This window comes from Panthera pardus, unplaced genomic scaffold, assembly GCF_024362965.1.
Source record: "Panthera pardus isolate Hobbes unplaced genomic scaffold, ASM2436296v1 HiC_scaffold_23, whole genome shotgun sequence".
NCBI classification, from domain to species: domain Eukaryota; kingdom Metazoa; phylum Chordata; class Mammalia; order Carnivora; family Felidae; genus Panthera; species Panthera pardus.
In genome coordinates, this window is record NW_026526799.1 from 6,420,438 (window position 1) to 6,443,587 (window position 23,150).

At 39.8% G+C, this 23,150-nt stretch overlaps 1 protein-coding gene across 3 annotated transcripts in view; it reads right to left on the reverse strand.

The window, feature by feature from the left end:
* The window catches only part of FANCI (FA complementation group I), a 102,630-nt gene that overhangs the window by 54,681 nt on the left and 24,799 nt on the right, over positions 1–23,150 (reverse strand). For all 3 annotated transcript variants that reach the window (XM_019460228.2, XM_019460227.2, XM_053888678.1), the window contains exons 3-10: positions 17,817–17,889; positions 9,275–9,405; positions 8,708–8,864; positions 8,571–8,628; positions 7,147–7,188; positions 6,245–6,368; positions 5,455–5,540; positions 3,135–3,261 (exon numbers count right to left, since the gene is read on the reverse strand). In XM_019460228.2, the coding sequence (XP_019315773.2) occupies positions 3,135–3,261; positions 5,455–5,540; positions 6,245–6,368; positions 7,147–7,188; positions 8,571–8,628; positions 8,708–8,864; positions 9,275–9,405; positions 17,817–17,889 (798 nt within the window). The remainder of the gene's footprint in view (positions 1–3,134; positions 3,262–5,454; positions 5,541–6,244; positions 6,369–7,146; positions 7,189–8,570; positions 8,629–8,707; positions 8,865–9,274; positions 9,406–17,816; positions 17,890–23,150) is intronic.

Genomic DNA, 23,150 nt, shown 5'->3' on the forward strand with positions numbered 1-23,150 from the left:
ACAAAAAGAAGAGTGAACACGTACAGATGAGATAGAAGAACTTGAAAGTCTAGCTCCACATTACAGTCTTTAAATATCCTTTCCTACAAAAGGGATCCACAGCTCCCTGGAGAAATGCCTGATACCCATATGGATGGCACAAACAAAGCACAAGGCGAGCCTTGGTAGGCAGTGCTCAGAGTCACGTCAGGATGACACGTGACACATAAGCCAACTTGAAGGATCTAACTGGCAAATACGGGTCATTTTGAGTAATGAATAATGAATATATTGAATTAAAAAGGTTAGTGGGTGCACAACATTCAAAAAATACAGAGGTCGGGGCACCTGGGTGACTCAGTCGGTTAAGCATCTGACTTTTGATCTCAGGGTCATGAGGTAAAGCCTCACAAAGGGCACCACGCTGGGCGCCTACTTAAAAAATAATAATATATAAAACAAAAAAATATATACAAATAAACAAAGGAGGGGGGGAGGCTTTTCTGACGGAAGAAAGCCAGCTAATAATGTAGAGGGAATGACAGAATTTTTTGTATTTTAGGGGTGCCTGGGTGACTCAGTTGGTTAAGCGTCCAACTTTGGTTCAGGACATGGTCTTGCAGTTCATGAGTCTGAGTCCCACTTTAGGCTCTGCAGTGACAGCGCAAAGCCTGCTTCGGATCCTCTGTCTCCCTCTCTCTGCCTCTCCTTGCACACGTGCTCCCTCTCAAAAATAAATATTTAAAAAAAAAACCATAAACAAAAAACAACGTAAAAAAATTTTAAAGATGTTTTAATTCTACCATTTTGCAACTCCCAGTATAATTACTAATTAAGGCCAAGAATCATCAGTAGATGGGAAAACGAAAACCACTGGTGAAAGGCTGCTGAGGATTTTCACACCATCTCAAGTTATGAGCCCACAGATTACTTTCTAATTACAAAAGGAAACATATATCTTTGCAAATGAAGAAAACCAATGGTTCTTGTCTTAACCAAATGACTTAGCATCACCACTAGGAAGACAGCCTAATATCATGAGCCTTCTGCTATTTTGACACCACAGAACAGTTGGCAAACTACAGCCTGCGGGCCAAATCTAGCTCACTGCCCATTTCCGTACAGCCCTCGAACGAAGACTGACTTTTACATTTTTAAATTGTTGAGGGGAAAAAAAAAAAAACAAAGAAAGAATATTTCATGACACATGAAAATTAAATTTCAAATGTCAGTGCCCATACAGTTTCATTAGAACACAGCCACACATTCATTTTTGTCTCTCTTGTTACAACAGTAGCACTGAGTAGTGGTAACAGAGACGATATGGCCTATAAAGTCTAAAATAAAATACTACTGGCCCTTTACACAAAGTTTACTGACCTCCTACAAGAGAAACTATACAACATCACTTATGAAACAGTCCTGCCAAAAATGTTGAGAATCTCATCATGAGGAAACTATAGGACAAATCCAACAATGCGAGACACAAGACAATTGGGCTGGATGCTTGAAATAATTCAATTGAAAGATACTAATCCTATTCTTTCCTTTTAATGTTTATTTATCTTAGAAAAACAGAGAGGGCAGGGGGGAGAGGAAGACAGAGTCCGAAGCAGGCTCCAGGCTCTGAGCTGTTAGCACAGAGCCCAACGCGGGGCACAAACTCACAAACCGTGAGATATGGCCTGAGGTGAAGTCAGACTTCCAACCGACTAAGCCACCCAGATGCCCCAATACTAATCCTTATTCTTAGGAAACACATGTGGAAGTATTCAGGCACTAAATAGAACTTCTACTTTTAAATGATTCAGAAAAATAATATATGTCAGAGAGATAAGGTAAATGTGGCAAAATATTTAAAAACTGGTGAATCTAGAGTTGCCTGGGTGGCTCAGTCAGTTAAGTGTCTGACTCTTGATTTTGGTTCAGGTCATAAACTCGCAGTTTGTGAGATCGAGCCCCACATGGGGCTCTTTACGGATAGCATGCAGCCTGCCTGGGATTCTCTCTCTCTCTCTCTCTCTCTCTGCCCCTCCCTCTGCTTGCACACTCTCTCTCTCAAAATAAGTAAACATTAAAAAAAAAAAACAAAACCCAGCTGAACCCAAGTGAAGGGTATATAGGTGCTCATTGTGCTACAGCGTTTCAACTTTTCTGTGGGTTAAAATTTTCAAAATAAAATGGAGGAAAAAATAGGTCCTTTATCTGTATATTACTTTTCTTTCAAAAGAGCTCAAAACACCTCTAATTATTATCTTATTACTTCATAATTATTTAATGACAAATGACTTAGTTTCACAAAATCCCATAAAATACACTACTAGAAAGAGGCAATATCCCAATTCTTAAATGGGGAAGCAGAGGTCAAGGTTGAAGCTCACAAAAGACAATGATAGAGTTAGGATTAAACGTTAAGTTTCCTGCTGAACAGTATTTTTTTCTTTTTCCTTATTTTTTTGAGAGGGGGAGCAAGTGAGCAAGCAGCAGAGAGACAGAATCCCATGGCGGGGGGAGGGGGGGGGAGGGAGAGAGAGACAGAGAGACAGAGAGAGAGACAGAGAGAGAGAGAAGCAGGGCTTGAGCTCACCCAATGTGGGGCTCGAACTCCCAAACAGTGAGGTCATAATCTGAGGTGAAGTCAGATGCTTAACTGACTGACCCACCCAGGCATCGCTTTTTTTTTCTTTTTCAAACATTAGAATATTTAAGGTTTGGATTTAAAATGGAACTTGCTTAAGAATGTGATGACATCAGGGGCGCCTGGGTGGCTCAGTTGGTTAAGCGGCCAACTTCAGCTCGGGTCATGATCTCGCGGTCCGTGAGTTCAAGCCCCGCGTCGGGCACTGTGCTGACAGCTCAGAGCCTGGAGCCTGTTTCAGATTCTGTGTCTCCCTCTCTCTGACCCTCCCCTGTTCATGTTCTGTCTCTGTCTCAAAAATAAATAAACATTAAAAAAAAAAATTAAAAAAAAAAAAAGAATGTGATGACATCATATATTTTCTACTTTCAAAGTAAAAGGCATCCTCTAGATTAAGGATCATTCTACAATGCTTCCACTTTTTCCCTGTCATTAACTAGCTTGAATTAAGTGGCTTGAATTCAAACACCCGGTTTCAAAAAGAGATCCCTGGATCACCTGAAGAGTTTAGGGCTACCTTGAAGTGTTTCAGGAGTTCTCTGCCTAGTTCACAGTCCAATTTGATGGCAAACACAATATGTAGAATAACGGTGCCTTCCACATGACGAAGTTCACCTGCTGGCACAGTAACACGATCCAACAGCCTAAAAGATTCAACAGAAAGGTATGAGGTACGGTTTGAACAAGAGACAATCATGCACATCCTCAGATGAATAAGTAGACCCAACTCAAGCCGAACCTGTACCATCACTGGAGGCAGGCAGTTAAGTATAAATTCTACCGCCTCGTTCCTTGCCCCTTTGTAACACAACTTCCTGAAAGAACTGTCTATTGTCATTAATTCCACTTCTTTACCATTTCCCAGTTAAATCTAATTCAATTAGGCTTCTGTCCCCTCCCTACCCACTCCCCTCAATGCCATTTGACTTTTTTTTTTAAATTTTTTTAATGTTTCTTACTTTTGAGAGAGAGAGGGAGCATGAGCAGGAGAGGGGCAGAGACAGAGGGAGACACAGAATCCAAAGCAGGTTCCAGGTTCTGAACTGTCAGCACAGAGCCCGACGTAGGGCTTGAACCCATAAACCCTGAGATCATGACCTGAGCCAAAGTCGGATGTTCAACTGACTAAGCCACCTAGGTGTCCCCCCATTTGACTATTCTTGCAAGGCTTACAAATGACCTCTATGTTGCCAAAACCAATAATCAAGTCCCATCTTAACAGCTCAGCAGATATGACACAAATGACCACTTCTTTCTTGAAACACTCTTCTCCTCTGGGCCATTGTCACTGAACTCTTCCCCCCAATTTTTTTTTTTTTTTTTTTTGCTGGCTCACCTCCCTTTAAGTGGTGGAATGCCTCTGAGCTCAGTCTTGTGTTTCTCTTTCTTCACAATTTCCCTAAGGAACCCCATCCAGTCCCATGGATTTAGTTCTTTCCCAGTCTCTTATCTCCAGTCCTGACCTCTCCCTAGAACTCCAGACTGTCTACTCAATACCTCCATATGGGATGCTAATATACATCTCAAACTTAACATGGTTAGGACGTGCGGGCGATCTGTCTGCGACATCTGTCACCCCATCGATCGCCAGGGTTGATTCGGCTGATCTGGCTGGCTAGGCGGGTGTCCCTTTCCTCCCTCACCGCTCCATGTGCATCCCTCCCGAAGCTGTGTGCTCTGTCAAAGAGGATGAGCTTCCCCGATAGAGGACTGTTCTTCGGTCAAGGGTATACGAGTAGCTGCGCTCCCCTGCTAGAACCTCCAAACAAGCTCTCAAACTTCACATGGTTAAAACTGAGCTTATTTTGTGCAACACCTGCTTTTCTGTCAGTCTTTCCTAACTCAGTGTATAAGACCATCTTTAGAGACACCTGGCTGGCTCAGTCAGAACACACAGCTCTTGATCTCAGGGTCATGAGTTCTAGCCCCACAGTGGGCATTGAGCCTACCTAAAATTAAAAAAAGAGAGACAAGAAAGAAAAGACCATCTTCTTACCAATTGTGCAAGCCAAATAACAAAAGTTACCCTAGAGTAGTAGAAGCAGTAGGCCGCAACAGGATTAACAGCATGAGCTCTGTGGCCAGACTGCCTGGACTGAAATTCCAGCTCCATTTTATAGCTATGCTGGGATAGTCCTTCATTTCCCCGTGCCTCAGTTTACACATGCATGAAGCTGAGGCAAATAGGGTTGTTGTGAGGTTTAAAGTGCTTAGAACACCTGACACAGGGTAAGCACTCTACAAATGTCTGCTTTAAAAAAAAAACAAAAAAAAAAACAAAACCCTCTTTTTCAAAATGCCATGCTGCATCCTGCATTTGTACTCACTAGTCACTATCCCACTAAAAATGTTCTTTTCCCTGATCTGCATATCGTGGCTCTTCTCATCCAAGATTCGGTTAAAATAACACCCTCTCCAAGAGGTTTTCCTTGACCACTGAACCTAAAATAGCTACCCTGTCACTATCAGACCATCTATTTAAATTATCTGCATAGCACCTTCTAATATTTTTCTTATTTATTTTCTGTTCTCTTCTCACAGTATTACTCCTTGAGGAGCAGGGACCTTGTCTGACTGGTTCATCACTGTAGTCCCAGGGCTCCCGGTACAGAGCACTTTATAGACAGTTTATACTTGCAACTTACAGAATAATTACCACTATTCTCCTGGAAAAGCTACAAATGAAAGAGTAGAAGAGCTGCTCAGCAGCTGAAAGAGGGCCAGGGAAGTTCTCTGCTGAGGTGAAGGCAGGGACTGAGAGGTTAAGTAACAATGAAGTAAAACACATAAGAAGATGCCTTGCAAAAATTATTTTATTTCAATATTATATTACTCACTCATCACCACTCTGTTCCTCATTGTGCTGCTTATCTAGCTCATTGAAGAAAGTTATGATTCCTTCCAAAGCCTTCTTTCTGTTTCCCTGGAAAAAAAAAAAGTACAAAATTAGGTAAGGTCTCCCTATAAAGGCCAAGATCACCAAGCTGAACTTAAAATACTTTTTCAGCTTAGAGTATTCTCGAGTATGAATTTAAACAGAGAAATGACAACCTCAAGTCACAGTTAGCATTTACAGAACATTTTTTCATGTTGAAATTGGGTTTGAGGGGCGCCTGGGTGGCTCAGTCAGTTAAGCATCCGACTTCATTTCCAGTCATGATCTCACAGCCTGTGAGTTTGAGCCCCGCCATCAGGCTCTGTGCTGACAGCTCAGAGCCAGGAGCCTGTTTTGGATTCTGTGTCTCCCTCTCTCTCTGCCCCTCCCCTACTCTGTCTCTCTCTCAAAAATAAACATTAAAAAATTAAAAAAAAAAAAAAAATCAGGTTTGAAACAGCTGATGTTATTAGATGATGGTATTAGACTTCAGTTAAGGGACCACTAGTCCACCCTTCGTGAGATTTTTACCCCCTTTACTACTACACACACATACCAAATGTGGTAGCACAAGAATAACAGGTGTTTTCCTTGACTGAAGAGCCTGACCCTTTTATCAATCATATCATCATACATGAAATGAAGGCATCTATGCCCTAGTATGTAAACCAGGAGTATGAGTAAACTGAATGCTCTTAACTGATCATCCCACTAGAGTTTAAAAAGAAAAAAAAATACTTTTTTATGTGTACCTTTGAGGAGAAAACCAGAAGCTGATAGACCAAAGGTGGTATTTCTTGAAGATTCAACTTGGAGAACATCCTCAACACTTTTTCCGTCACAAATTCCACCTCTTCTGCAGCCAAAGGGACATCCCTGTGGATCAAAGACTCTGAAGGCCAAAGCTATGGCCTTATTTGGGAGATTAGAATATCATATTAGAATTAGAATATTGTAACTGCCCTTTGGTTTTTCTGTAACAGAGAACCTTAAAGGGAACCAAAAACCTTACATAAGGGAAGTTATCTCAGAAAAAAAAAAAAAATCAGGGTCGCCTGGGTGGCTCAGCCAGTTGAGTGTCTGATTTCTTGATTTTTGGCTCAGGTCATGATTTCATGGTTTGTGAGTTCAAGTCCCACGTCGGGCTCTGCACTGACAGCATGGATGGATCCTGCTTGGGATTCTCTTTTTTCCTCTCTCTCTCGCTGCCCCTCCCCTGCCTGCTCGCACACTCTTTCTCAAAATAAATAAAATACTAAGAGAAGAAAATCACAGTTTTTGTTTTTTTGAGAGAGACAGAGTGAGAGCTGGGGAGAAGGGCAGAGGGAGAGAGAATCTTAAGCAGGCTCCACACTCACTGCAGAGCCTGACGTGGGGCTCAATCCCACAACCCTGGGATCGTCAATGACCTGAGCCGAAATCAAGAGTCGAATGCTCAACCGACTGAGCTACCCAGGTGCCCCCAAAAATATTTTAAATAAGCAATTAAAGGGGGAAAAATTAGAGGGGGAAAAAATCCTATAACAGAAAACAAAACAAAGTTACCATTACTCTTACTCAGGGGAAAGTGGTGCTTGAACTTGCTAAATTTCAATTTCTAGCAGGCCAAGTTCACACAGCAGGGCAGGCATAAAGAGGAAATAAAGATGCTTACTTGAACATAGAAGTGAGCTGGATTACATACTGCCGATCCCATCTGGTTAAAGAAAATGACAAAGAATATGAAAGTTTATCTCATCTTCACTTATTTGCATATTCCTTTGTAAAATTAATGAGGGAAAAATTAAGGCCATTTCTAGTTTGATTTGGTACCACTGGGAAATAAGATCAAAGAATCAATAAAATAACAGCTTTTAACCTATAAGACTGGCAAAATCAAAGTCTGATGACATTCAATGCTGGGAAGATTTGGGGAAACAAATGGTCTCCATTACGATTTTAGAGAGTGTACACTGATAGAACCCTTCTGGGAAGATAAGCTGGCAATACTTATCAAGTTTAAAAATGCACATAAGCACAGACCCACCCAAATTAGTATTAGAAATCTATCCCAAGTACATACTTATAAAAAGTCACCTAGATATATAAGGATGTTCATTGCAAACACCTTTTATAATAGCAAAAAACCAAAAAACCATGTATTATTTATTAGAAAAACAATATTCTTAACAATTGGAGACTAGCCAAATACAACAGAATAGTATGGAACTATTAAAAGGGATGACGTAGAGTCGTATATTCTGACATGAACAGATGCAGTAAATGAAAAATGCAAGGTATATTATGATGTATATTGAATAAACTCTAGTGTAATTAAAATCAAATAAACATATAGGCACACATGTGCTGATACGTACTTAAAATCATGTATACTTTAGGGATCTTATGTAAGGAACCATAAAAGCTGTTATTTCTGATTTAGATAATCTTGGGTGTTCGCTTCTGGTTCTTTTCAATGTACCCAGACATAATCATTGTATTACCTAACTCTGTATTCTCTATATGGTAAGGATTTTTCAATTTGATGGTTTTATAGATTTTACTTCTAATGGGTCTAAATTTCATGGAGTAGCTCTACCTTAGCTTACACAGGTTACTTACCATAACTTAAATTTTTCTATTATAGTATGTTTAAGTTGGTCACAAATTTCTGTGGTGAACATGTCTATGTATGAGAATTTTCTTATTATGTTGGAGTCTTTCCTTAGGGTGGATTCACCTATTTCTGGCTTAAAGGTACAACATCATTATGTATCCCACTCACTCAAAAAAGCATAAAAGATATAGCAGAAGGGTGACATCTCAGCCTTAAGGACCTTGGGACTCCAAGTAATGCTAGAAGACAACACTGCTCTGTTAAGACGAAGAGTCAAATAAACTATATGTAGTTTAGAACAGAAAATATAGTAACTAATCTCTCAAAAATTCATTGCAAACTAAATGGTTTTACAGTGGTACATTATAAGCAAAAACACAGACTAAAAACTTAGTGATAAAAATTCCTGACATCAACAGTAATCCTTTTTTTGGCCACATGCATGTCTGAGAAAGTGCTACACATTAATGAGAAAGACTCACCTGCCAGAACACAGGGTGTTAATCAGTTGCTTCTTACATTCTTCCCCACTTAGTTCACCTAGAAATGAAAAATATACTGAGATAAATTTGATTAAGTGACTACAGAAAAGGCCATTAAAATTGGGAAAAAAAATTACCTTTTCCATAAGCCACATTTTCCTTTTTGGCAGCAAGGGTAGTGAGAATAATGGGTAATAACTCCAAAGATTTTCCATTCTTTAGCCTGCCCTCCTTGATAACACTAACAAACTCACTGGCTAATTCAACCAGTAATGATCCTGGAAAATTGTGAACCTAAAAATTCAGGCGACAAAGAAAATGTTAAGCAGAAATCTAAATGTTTGGTCTCTCCAAGAAATAAAGTCTTTTGCTGAATAGAACTGGCACTGAAACCCAGAACTGGTCCTATAAGGGATCCAGGAAATCATTCTGCTCTGGTACAAAACTTTTGATCATAAAAGATTTCAAAGGTCAGAATCCTCCATCAGTTCTCCAATGTTTTCAAATACACCAACTCTTCAAAGATATCAGATGTCCACCATATCAGAAATTAATGTAAACATGGGTTTATGGACCATCCATCAACTTCTGTTTTTTAATAGTAGTTCTTATTCGTAAGTAGGAACTATGCTAGGTTTGGCACGTTAAAGTTTCCCTTCCCTCAACAAATTACAACTCCCCCCCCTCCAAATTTGCCCTCTTACCTCCACCATTAGTAATCCTAAAATCTCAGATGCTACTTCTTTCTGCAAATCCCCTGATTCCACCAACTGGATTGAGCGAACGTATATCTTAAGCCTCCTAAGAGCTCCAGCTTCCTCAGAGCAGGGGGAACCTTATTGTTTTAAATGAACAGTACAGAAACAAAGAAAGAAGAAAGTTGAAGGGCAAACAGGAAAAACAGCACTATAGTTTAATAAAGAAGCAGAATTATCAATTTACTGATTACCATTGTGTTTAGAGCAGCAATATTTAAGAACTTTACAAAAGTATTTAATTTAGGTGGATGACTGAAATGTCATCTTTTCTTCTTCCACCTATGTCATTGATTTTTAAAATAAGTTCATAGTGCAGAAAGAGAAATACCTTCTAAAATATCTTAGAGCCTTTTTTGGGCCCAGTAACCCAAATTAAATGTCTTTAACATATTCCACTTTAAAACATCATCACTGAGGGGCGCCTGGGTGGCTGAGGCAGTTGAGCATCTGACTTCAGCTCAGGTCACGATCTCGAGGTCTGTGGGTTCGACCCCCGCGTCGGGCTCTGTGCTGACAGCTCAGAGCCTGGAGCCTGCTTTGGATTCTGTGTCTCCCTCTCTCTATGCCCCTCCCCCACTCATGCTCAGTCTCTCTGTCAAAAATAAATAAACATTAAAAAAAATTTTTTTTAAATCACTGAATAATGTCAGTGGGAATGGCAGAAAAATAAAGACCTCAGAAATCCTTTCCTCCATAAAAGCAGTAAAAGCACTGATAAAAATAATGAAAATCAACTTGTTCACAGCTCTGAAAATTAATCAAAGGCTTGCAAAAATCCAGGGAGTATTTACTTAAGAAAAACAGCTGAATCTCAGTAAGTACAAGGAGTTTTGTGGTATTTTAACATGCCCTCAACTCCCATAGCAACCCCCCCCCCCCCCCCCCCCCCCGCAAGCTCAGGTAGTCTTTAAAACCAATAGCCCCACAGTCATGGTGAAAGCCGAAAGCCAACAGCCTAGCAGCCCCTGGAGGGGACAGAATATGGTTGAAACACCTCCAAAGCCCAATTCCCAGATAAGAACTGTCATTTGACCAGTCTGGCTGTTCCCTAGAAATTTTCATTACCAAGCTTTGTCTTTTTTTTTGAAAGTAAACTCTACCCGCTACATGGGGCTTGAACTCATGACCCCAAGATCAAAAGTCACATGCCCTACTGACTGAGCCAGCTACCTACCCCAAGGCTTGTCTTTATTTGACCTTTGAACTCGTTCAGTGCAAACAGCCATTTTTACCCAGGACATCTGTCTAAATCAGTTGCAACTGATTACTATTTTAGATGCTTTGAGGCAGCAATAACAGTTAGGCAAGCAAGAAGCTGACCAAAAAACTTAAAAGGAAATCCTGGAGAATATGCGCATAGGGGGCTTTGAAACATTCTGATGTATCCCAAGGAATCTAGTAAGCCATGCAAATACACTCAGGGCTATGCACATGCACAGGGAGTGTAAATGGCAAAGGACCCAAAAAGACCTTAAATTCTCCCCTCTGGCTGACTGTAAGGCTCTGCACAAGTAGAAAGACTAAACAGGAGTTATAAAACACCTGAGCTCTGAAGGTGTACCTCCAACATCACAGGGCTCCTCAGCAAAGGCTGGGAAACTCAACGGTTCCAGGTATTTAAGGAAATCTTTGCCCAGTCAATCATTAGCTAACTGCAAAGCTAACCAAAAAGACTTCAGTGGCCATACCCAACAGTGCCCATACACAACAAACAATTAATATTTTGTATTAATTCAGAGGAGCCACCATAAAGACAAAAAGGAATATCAGAACAGCAAAAACATCTGGAAGAGGAGAGTGGTATCTCATTTCCAGAGTTCCCACAAAATATCACTTAAAATGTCCCAAGAGTATGGCCCATATCCAGGAAAAAAGAGAATCAATTAAAAACTGTCCCTGAGAGAGCCTAGATATTAGATTACTAGACAAAGATTTTAAATCAGCAGGACAGGCACCTGGGTGGCTCAGTCAGTTGAGTGTCTCTTGATTTTGGCTCAGGTCATGAATCCAGGGTCATGGGAATGAGCCCTATGTCAGGCTCTTCCCTGAGTGTGGAGTCTGCTTAGGATTCTCTCTCCCTCCCTCTCTCTCTGCTCTCCCCCCTGCCTCTCTCCCCTGCTTGAGCACTCTTGGACTTAAAAAAAAGTTTTAAGTTTTTAAAAAAATGTTTTTAAAGTTTTTTTTGAGAGAGAGCAAGAAAGGGAAGGGCAGAGAGAGAAGGGGAGAGAGAGAGAATTCCAAGTAGGCTCCACACCATCAGCACAGATCCCAACATGAGGCTCAAACTCACAAACTGTGAGATCACGACCCAAGCCGAAATCAAGAGTCAGACACTTAACCGTCTGAGCCACCCAGATGTCCCCAGAAAAGGATTTTAAATCAGCTGTTTCCAATATGTTCAAAGAAAAGGAAACCATACCTAAAGAGCTAAAGGAAAATATTAAGAACAATGTCTTGCCAAATACTGAGTATCAAAAAAGAGACGGAAACTGTAAATAAGTAAATAAAAATTCTGAAATTGAAAAGTACAATAATTGAGCTGAAAAATCCACAATAAGGTCTCAGCAGATCTGACCAGGTAGAAGAAAGAATCAGAGAACTTAAAAATAGGACAACTGAGGGGGCACCTGGGTAGCTCAGTCAGTTGAGTGTCTGACTTCAGCTCAAGTCATGATCTCACAGTCTGTGAGTTCGAGCCCCGCATTGGGCTCTGTGCTGTCAGTTCAGAACCTGGAGCCTTCTTCGGATTCTGTCTCCTCTCTCTGCCCCTCCCACTCACACTCTGTCTCTCAAAATATGAATAAACGTTAAAAAAAAATTGTTTTTAATTGGGCAACTGAGATTATCCAGTCTGAAGGACAGAAAGAAAAAGAAGAAAAATGAACACAGCCTCAGAGACCTGTGGGATATGAGTGCTAACACAAGACATAATCAAAGTCCCAAAAGAAAGACAGAAAGGGCTGAAGAGAAGAAATAATAGCCCAAAACGTCCCAATTTTAACAAAGACTAATTTACACATTTACGCAGCTTAATAAATTCCGATAGGATAAACCCAAGAGAACCACAGGTAGACATCCCATAACAAACAGCTGAAATCAAAGACTCTTCCTCATAACAAAGGCCATCTGTGGAAAACCCATAACAATCATACCCAACTACTAAAGATTGAAAGAATTTCCATAAAACATTAAAAATACAAGGATGTCCACTTTTGCCACTTCTATTCAACACAGTATTAGAATTCCAGAATAGTTAATGTATTTAGGGACACTGAAACGGAACACTTAGAAAAAAAACAGCGAAGACAAAGAGAGAATCTTGAAAAAGCAACAAAAGAGAAGCAAGTCATCTGGAAGAGTATTCAATATAATTAACACCTGGTTTCTTATCAAAAAACCAACGCTCCAACCACTCTCCCCTCCCCTGCAACACTGAAAGGCAGAAAGAAAAAGGATAAGGGCACCTGGGCAGCTCAGTAGGTTAAGCATCCCACTTTGGCTCAGGTCATGATCTCGCGCTTTGTGAATTCCAGCCCCACGTCGGGCTCTGTGCTGACAGCTCAGACCCTGGAGCCTGCTCCGGATTCTGTCTCTCCTTCTCTGTCTGCCCTCCCCTACTCAAGCTCTGTCACTCTCTCTCAAAAAGATAAACATTGGGGCGCCTGGGTGGCTCAGTCGGTTAAGCGTCCGACTTTGGCTCAGGTCACGATCTCACGGTCCGTGAGTTCGAGCCCCGCGTCGGGCTCTGGGCTGATGGCTCAGAGCCTGGAGCCTGCTTCAGATTCTGTGTCTCCCTCTCTCTCTGCCCCTCCCCCGTTCATGCTCTGTCTCTCTCTGTCTCAAAAATAAATAAACGTTTAAAAAAAAAAAAAATTAAAAAAAAGAAAAGACAAACATTAAAAAAAAAATTTTAAAAAAAAAAGGGAAATGGGATAACACAGTCGAACTGCTGAAAGGGCTGTCCAACATTTCTACAACCAGAAAAACCACACTTCAAAAACGAAGGAGAAATTAAGAATTCCCAGATTAAAAAAAAGAGAGAACTTGCTGCCACGAGACTTGCTCAATGCTAAAGGGAATCCTTTAGGTTGAGATGAAGGACACTAGACAGTGACTTAAATCCACGAGATAGCACCAGTAAAGGTAACTACATAAGAAAATACAAAAGTAGTAGTAATTACTTTTTCTCCTGATTTATAAGACTTGTAGAAAGCAATAAATAGAAATCAGTGTTGATTGGGGTGCCAGAGTGGCTCAGCCGGTTGAATGTCTGAATCTTGATTTTGGCTCAGGTCATGATCCCAGGGTCATGGGATCAAGCCCCATATCAGGCTGCTTGCTGAGCGTGGAGTCTGAGTTTCCCTCTCTCTCTCTCTCTCCGTCTCTCCCCCCTGCTCATGCGTGCTCTCTCTAAAAACAAACAGGGGTGTCTGGGTGGCTCGGTCAGTTAAGCATCTGACTTTGGCTCAGGTCATGATCTCATCACTGTTCATGGGTTCGAGCTCTGCATCAGGCAGGCTCTGCGACAGCTCAGAGCGTGGAGCCTGCTTCAGAGTCTGTGTCTCCCTCTCTCTGTCCCTCCTTGCCTCTCAAAATTGAATAAATGTAAAAAAAAAAAAAAAAAAAAAAATTTTTAAACTTAAAAAAATTTTTGTTGATGGGCAGAAATATGTAAAGATTAGTTTGTATGACAGTAACAACACACAGGAGGGAGAAAAAAGAAGCTATATAGAAAGCAAAGTGCTGTAAACTATTAAAACTAAGCTGGTATTAATCTGAACTAGACTGTTATAAATTAAGACATTAGCTATAATCTTCAGGGCAACCACTAAGAATGTAACTCAAAAACATAGTAAAAAAGATGACAAAGGAATTAAAATGGTACACTAGAAATTATCTATTTAACACAAGACACATAAAGTTAAAAAAAGACCTAAAACAAAGAAAACAAACAGCAAAATAGCAGATGTAAACCCTACCTTATCAGTAACTACAGAAAAGGGATCAGACATTCTAATCAAAAGACAAAGATTGGCAGAATAAATTTTTTTTTAATTTTTATTTATTTATTTTGAGACAGAGACGAGACGAGAAAGAAGAGAGAGAGAATGACTGGAGGAGGGTCTGAGAGAGAGGGAGACACAGAATGCAAAGCAGACTCCAGGCTCTGAGTTGTTAGCACATAGTCCAACGCGGGACTCGAACGTATAAACTGTGAGATCATGACCTGAGCTGAAGTCAAAAGCTCAACCGACTGAGCCACTCAGGAGCCCCTGGCAGAATAAATTTTTAAAAATTCATTTATATACTGTCAACCAGAAACACAATTTAGACTCAAAAGACACATAGTTTGAAAGTTAAAGAATGGATGGAAAAAGATATACCATGCAAATAGTAACCAAAAACTTGGATTGGCTATACAAATATTAGGAAAAAAAGACTTTTAAGGGGCACCTGGCTGGCTCACTTGGTTGAAGAATCATCTGATCTTGATTTCAGCTCCAGTCATGATGTCACAGTTTGTGAGATCAAGCCCTGTGTCCGGCTCTGCACTGACAGATGCTCTGACGGACTGATTCTCTTTCCCTCTCTCTCTCTGCCCCTCCCCCACTCACACTCTCTCACTCTCAAAATAAATACCTCAAAAATATCTCAAAAAATATATACACCATGCAAACAGTAACCAGAAACTTAGATTGGCCATACAAATATTAGTAAAAAAACACTTGGGGCGCCTAGGTGGCTCAGTCGGTTAAGCGTCCAACTCTTGATTTTGGCTCAGGTCGTGATCTCAAGAACCTCGGGGATTAAGCCCTACATCTAGTACTGTGCTGATGGCACAGAGCCTGCTTGGGACTCACTCTCTTTCCCTCTCTCTCTCTGCCTCTCCCACGCATAAGCACACTCACTCTGTCTCTCAAAATAAAAAAAAAAAACTTAAAGAAAAAAAGACTTTAAGGGGCACCTTAAAGCCACCTGGGTGGCTCAGTTGGTTAATGAGTTGTCCAACTCTTGATTTTGGGTCAGGTCATGATCTCACGATTTGTGAGATCGAGCCCCGGTCCAGCTCTGCTGACAGATTCACTGATGGACTGATTCTCTCTCTCCCTCTCCCCCACTTGCACTGTCTCTCAAAATAAATAAATAAACTTAAAAAAAACACACTTTAAGGGAAAGACTATTACTGGAGACAAAGGAAATTTTATAATGATGAAAGGGTCAATCCATCATCAAGATACATACAATTATAAATATATAAGCATCTAACAAAAGAACTCCCAAAATATACAATGGAAAAACCAAAACAACTGAAGGGAGAAATAGATAATTCAACAAATGAAAACTTCAATACCCTACTTTCAATAATGGATAAAACAATTAGAAGATAATCAAGGAAACAGACATAAACACACTAAATCTGACATCTATAGAACGCTACGTCCAACAACAAAAGACACAATTTTCTCAAGTGCACGTAGAACATTCTCCAGGATAAACAACATATCAGGCCATAAAAAAAATTCTGAGTAATTTAAAAGGACTGTAATCATACCATTTATGATCTGTGATGACAGTGGAATAAAACTAGAAATCAATTAACAGAAGGAAATCTAAGAAATTCACACATATATGAAAATTAACACAGTCATAAATACCAATGTGTCAAATGAATAAACACAAGAAGTTAGAAAGTACCTTGAGATGAAAGAAAACAAAAACACAGCATTCCAAAAGTTATGGAAAGCAGATAAAACAGTGCTTAGAGGAAAAGCTATAGTTGTAAATGCCTTTATTAAAAAAAGAACAACAACAAAAAAGATCTAAAATCAATAACCTAATCTTCCACCATTAGAAACTACAAAAAGAGCAAACTAAACCTAAAGCAAGTGAAAAGAATATAAGAGGAAAATCAGACCTAAATGAAATAAGGTATAGAGGAATAGAGGAATACAGAAAAATCAAGGAAACCATTATCTTTTTCTTTGAAAAGAAAAAAAAATGGAAAAATCTTGAGTGACCAAGGAAAAAAGGAGAAGGTTCAAGTTATTAAATCAGCAATGAAAGAGGAGTGCTACTACCAATCTTACAACAAAAAGGATTATAAGGAAATACTATAAAATTAGAGAACTTAGATGAAATGGATAAATTGCTAGACAGACACAAACCAGCAAAATTAATTCAATGAAATACAGAAAATCTCAACAGACCTATAATGAGATTGCATTAGCAGCCAAAACACTTCCCACAAAGAAAAGCCCAGAACTGGATGGCTTCAATGGTGAATTCACCAAATGTTTAAAGAATTAACTCCAATATTTTGGAAATGCTTCCAAAAAGCAGAAGACGAGGGAACATTTCCCAACTCTTTCTATAAAGCCAGGATTCCAAAACCACAGACATCATTAAAAAAACAGATTGGGGGCACCTGGGTGGCTCACTCGGTTGAGCAACCGACTTCGGCTCAGGGCATGATCTCAGGGTCAAAAGTAAATAAACATTAAAAAAAGTTAAAAAAAAAAAAAAAACCAAAAAACAGATCGGGGTGCCTGGATGGCTCTGTTGGTTGGCTTCGGACTTCTGCTCAGGTCATGATGTCACGGCTAGTGGGTTCAGGCCCCCGCATCCAGCTCTGTGCTGATGGCTCGAAGCCTGGAGCCTGCTTCAGATTCTGTGCCTCTCTCTCTACCCCTTCCCCAGCTCGTGTGCTGCCTCTCAAAAAAAATAAATAAATAAATAAACATTAAAATAAATAAACATTAAAAAATAAACAAACATTAAAAAAAAATTAAAAAAAAAAAACCAGATCAATATCCCTGTGACTACAAACACAAACATGCTCAACATTCAGCAAACTGAATCCAGCAACATATAAAAAGGATCATACGCTATAACCAAGCAGGATTTACCAAGAATACAAGATTGGCTCAATGTATAATAATCAATGTAATATACCATATAAATAGAACAGCATAGAATAAAAATCGCATATATCATCTCAGTAGACAAAAAAGCATCTGAAAAATCCAATACCCTTTCATGAGAACACTCAACAAACTAGGAAAAGATGGGTACTTCCTTAACCTAATAAAGGGCATCTATGGAAAACCCACAACTAACTTCACACTCAATGATAAAAAAAATTGAAAGATTTCGTCCTGAGATCAGGAACAATATAAGGATGTCCATTTTCACAAGTGGGGCAGGGGCAGAGAGAGAATCCCAGGCAGGCTCCTTGCTGTCAGCACAGAGCCCAGCATGGGGCTTGATCCCACTGACTGTGGGATCATGACTTGAGCCAAGATCAAAAGTCGGACGCTTAACCAACTGAGCCACCCAGGCCCCCTGAGAGACTGCAGCTTTAGTTGATTTTGTAAAATTCCCAAAGTCTCAGTGGTGCTTTAAACAGTAAGAAAAGCTTCAATATGGGCCACAAGTAAACAAATCTACCAATGTACTCGGAGGTAGAAGAGCATTAGTTTTTTATTACCTTTGAAGATAGCTCGCAGGAGCGCTCCAGCAGCTTTTCCTTTCACTGCCTGATTCTGAAGGAGATTAGCCAACTGTAATCAAAGAGAGAAAAGCTACAAACCTCTGGCAACAATTTCTGTACCCAGTGACCTAAATTCCCAATATGAAACACATTTATCTGTCAAGTTCATATCCTTCAGAGACTTTGGGTATCACGAATAACATTTATTAAGATAGAGCAGAGTAAATCTTAACATGATGCACAGCTGTCAAGACTGAAATTTGTTCATATATTCATTCTACAATTGTCTAAGTACAATAGAAGTTACTAAAGAGAAAAGAGAGTGACACGGTACTTTTTTTTTTTAAATCAGTCTTGCTCCTTATGTAGAGAATGGTGGGGGGTTTATGAGTGAAATGATAGGTTAGAAGACTGTTCTAGAGTTCAAGTGAGAGATGATAGTGGCCTAGACCAAACAGCAGGGAAGATGTTACCGGTTGAACAGTGTCCCTCCTCAAATTCATGTTGGAGTTCCAAACCGTAGGACCTCAGAATGTGACTTTATTTGAAACTAGGGTTGTTGTAAATGTAATTAGTTGCAGTCATTAAGACTGGCGTTAATACAACAAACATCCTCCTAAGAAGGGGAATCTTGGACACAAAGACACATAAAAAGTGAGTGTGCCACATGAAAATGGAAGCAGAGATCAGGGTGATACAAGCTAAAAAATGACAAAGATTATCAGCAAATTGACAGAAGCTAGGTGAGATTCTCACAGCCTCAAAGAAACCAACATCACTAGCACCTTGATCTTGGACTTCGAGTCTCCAAAACTGTAAAAATAAATTTTTGTTGTTTAGGCTACTCAATTTGTAGTACTTTGTAAATGGCAGGCCTGGCAAACTAGTAAAGGAGATGAAGAAAAGCAGACAGAAGATACATTTGAGAGGTCAAATCAAAAGGATATGCTGTGGTCTGAATGTTTATGTCCCCATAAAATCCACATGCCTGATGTGACAGTATTTGGAATGGGACCTTTGGGAGGTAATTAGGTGATGAAGGTAGAATTCTCGTGAATGGGATTAGTCGTCTTATCAGAGATCCCACAGAATTCCCTAGCCCTTCCACCATGTGAGGATACAATGTGAAGTCTGCAACCCAGAAGAGGGCCTTCTACTGGCATTCTCATCTCAGACTTCCAGCCTCCAGAACTAGGAGAAACAAACATTCCTCATATATAAGCCTGCTGTATTTTGTTATAGCAGCCTGAATGGACTAAGACAGACTTCCTCAGTTTAGAAGTGAAAAGGGGGTGATGATGAAGGAAAAGAAAGCAAAGCTTCTGGCCAAAGCAACTAAATGTGTAAATGTGGCACTAGCCATTGACATGCTGAAAACCTGGGATTCAGTGAGCATTTGAATCACCCAGAGGGTTTGTTAAAACAAATCGCTGGGCTACAGTTTCTGATTTAGCAAATCTGATGTGGGATTCAGAACTACTACTCTTAAGATATCCAAGTGGAAATGCCAAGTAGACAACTGGATATGCCAAAATGGAGCTCAGTGAAGAAAGAACTCAATGGAAATGTAAGAGATCATTCAGGGAGAGATGTAAAGAGAGGAGAAACACCAACATTCAAGGATTAAGAGGAGAAGCAGCAGCCAACAAAGACTGAGAAAGTGAGGCTAACAATATCCATAGAAAGGAGTGTCACAGAAGCAGACTAATATAACAGTGAATTTGTTCTCTTCCACAACTACATGTGCCTGACCTTTCGGACTCAAGTCCATTTCTCCCTTCTTAAATACATAAGGAGTACCTGACTGCTCTGCCTGGAACCTCTCAACAGAATGCTCATCCCTTAACATAACTCTCAAAGGGGAATTTGTCAACCCTTTTGTCTGATTTTCTCCCTCCCTCCAAACCCATAGTACACCGGGCAATGCCTGGAGACATTTTTAGTTGTCATAACTGGAAGGGTGCTATAATCATCTAAAGGATTAAGACCACGGATGCTGATAAACACCCTACAAGACAAAGGACAGCACCACTCAGCAAAGAGTTACACAGTCCAAAACGCGAAAAGCAGTAAGGCTAAGAAACCCCAACTCATCTTGAAACCAATGTTTCAATAGAAGGCAGTGTGGCATGGGAGAAAAAAAACTGGATCCAGAATCAGAAGATGAATCCTGGTCATGACACTTACTAGCTTCATAACCTCAGCCAAATTATTTCACTGTTATGTGGGTCCATCTCCCCACCTCCAAGGACTGTTAGGAGGAATAAATTAGATGACAGGTAGAGGACTCTGCACAGAGCCCAATGTACAACAGTAGAAAACTCAAATAGAGTTTTCTACTCCCTCTGTCCTCAGCTCGCCTCCTTCCTCCATTTAGATCTTTCATCTTCCTTTTTGACTTTATGCTTTTTACTGCATTTTAAAACACAAAAGTCAACTAAGATTACATGTCCTTGTTTTTTCAGAAAACATGAAAGTTGTTCTTTTTTAATTTTTTTTTTTTTTTAACGTTTATTTATTTTTGAGACAGAGACAGAGCATGAACAGGGGAGGGGCAGAGAGAGAGGGAGACACAGAATCTGAAACAGGCTCCAGGCTCCGAGCTGTCAGCACAGAGCCCGACGCAGGGCTCGAACTCACGGACCGTGAGATCATGACCTGAGCCGAAGTCGGACGCTTAACTGACCAAGCCACCCAGGTGCCCCTGAAAGTTGTTCTTTTAATTGGGAGGCTGGAACCACCAAATTAATGGCACAGTCCAAAAACAAACTTTTTTTTTTCATAGAACAGTCCTCACTTTGCAATGTCTGATATTTTCTCACGATTACAGAGTCTATGCATTCCCAGTCTCAACACAGGTGATACAGCATCCTTCCCATAGTATCACACCTGGAGGCATGTGATGCCCATCTATCCCTCACTGGTAATATTAATTCTGGTCATTCAGTCAAGGGCGTTGCTTAATTTTCCCACTTTGTAATTACTTTCCTCCCTCCTGTTGCAACCAGTGAGCAGTTTGTAGACAGACACTTTGACCATGCACCTATCTTGCTCATCTAATTTTCCCCTTGTATAATGGAAAAGCCCAACAACAACCACCATTACCAGGTTACCAAAGTCAGTATCACCAGAATGACACAGACATCAGGAGCCCAGGGATACAATACACTGAAAAAGGTACAGCACCATTTCTGGGCTCCTTTTATCAGGGATGAATCAGACAGGAACCAATTGAGGAACATTCAGCAAAATACTCTTCAGGGTTACCAAGATCATGAGAAACAAGGACAGACCGAGGAACTGTTGCAAACTGCAGAAAGTCAGGGAAAAATAACAAGTGCATGTTGTATGATGAGCAGGATTCTGGGGGGCGAGAAACAACATCAGGGGAGAAACAGGTTTGCTAATGGTATTGCCCCAATGTTAATTTCTTAATTCTTAAAATTGTGACTAAGGTTATGTAAGATGCTGAGGAAGATACCCAGAAATTCTCTGTATTATTTTTACAACTTTTCTGTAAGTCCAAAAGTAGCTTAAAACTAAAAAAAAAAAAATCTCCCTGGATTTAGCACCCACTGATGTTTCTTGCCTGATACAATCTTCATCATGATAGCTGCAAAATGGTGATTTTCTAACTCTAGCACAGAGGCAAGACCTTCCTTCTCTCCATTTATTTTTTTATTATCAGTATGGACTCACAAATTTATTTTTCAATAGTTTATAATTCGTAATTGAACTTAATTATTTTGATGTTCTAATGGTCCCAGATTTGGGTGATGGAAGCCCCTTTAAGCTGGTTCCTACGTCTTTGTGACATGCCCTCAATCATTTTTTCTGGGCACTGCTTTACTTTCTGGTTTATAAGATGTTCCCGGCTCATCTTGTATCCATCATGCCCACCCTTGAAATTCGCCCTTTCTCTGAAAAGCCCTGGTTCCTTTCAGTGGGGAATGATTATTGATTATTAAGAGAACAAAGATCTAGGTCATGGGTGTACTTGTTACTACCGTGGCATCTTAACTGCTTCTTAGTTCTTCCAGTGAACAGAGCTAAAGAAAAAAAAATACACGTGTATATGCAAATACATACAAATATATACGTGCATGCAGATATGCATATACACACATATACGTGAGAACCATAAATTTGTATCAATACTTCCATTTCTAATCTATCCCCACAGCGTTCTTTCTTGCCTTCCTATATCCTAGATTTGTACGTCCTTTCTAACAGTAAAAATGCCAACATCGACACATTTACTCATTTGCTGAACTCTGTAATCTATCTAAAATCACTTCAGAATTGCTTTGCCTGTGTCACTACAATAAGTAATCCAATTTTAAAATTTCAGGATTGGGGAGCCCTGCTGGCTCAATGGAACGTGCGACTTTTGATCTCAGAGTTGTGAATGTGAGCCCCATGTTAGATGTAGAGATTACTTAAAAATAAAATCTTTGGGGGGGGGGGGGGGCCCTGGCTGGCTGGCTGGCTCAGTTGCTATAGCATGTGAACCTTGATCTCGGGATTGTGAGTTCAAGCCCCCACATTGGGTAAAGAGATTGCTAAAAAATAAAATCTTAAAAAAAAGTTCAGGGTTTATTTGTTATCTATCCCTCTAACCAGATTCTAATCACGGTCTCACTGTGTTTGCATTCCTACCAGCAACGTATGAGTGACTGCTTCCCTGGTCTCGGCAAGAGTGTACAGACAAGCTGTTCAATTTTTCCTACTGACAGGTAGTAATGGTTTTACTTGAATTTTCTCTTATGAGTGAGGTCGAGCATCCTTTCTTATGTTATGGTCATTTTTATGTCATTGTGATTATCCTCTATACTCCTTTTGCTCTTTTTAATAGGATTTTTTTACTTTTCTTCTCCTTCAATTATTGTAAGTTATTTATGAATTAGGAATATTAACCCTTTATCTGTGAAAACTGCAAATATCTTCTCCCAATTTGTCATTTGTGTTTTGATTGTGTATGGTATTTTTGGTCATGTAAATTTTATAGATATGTAGATAAATTTATCAACCTTTTAAGGTATCCAGATTTTGAATCCTAGAAAAGCTTTCTCTGCACTACAGTTCAAAAGACGAATTCACCCACGTTTTCTTCTAATATTTAGGTTTGGTTTTTACATTTAGACCTCTGATTGTGGAGCTTATTCTTGAACGGTGTATGTAGAATACATCTAATTTTATCTATTTTTCCTAAATGGCTAACTAGTTGTCCCAACACTATTTATTAAATAGGATCTTTGCCCCAATTATTTGGGATACCACCTTATAATAGACTAGATTTTATGTGTTGGGTCTATTTTGAGACTTTGTTAT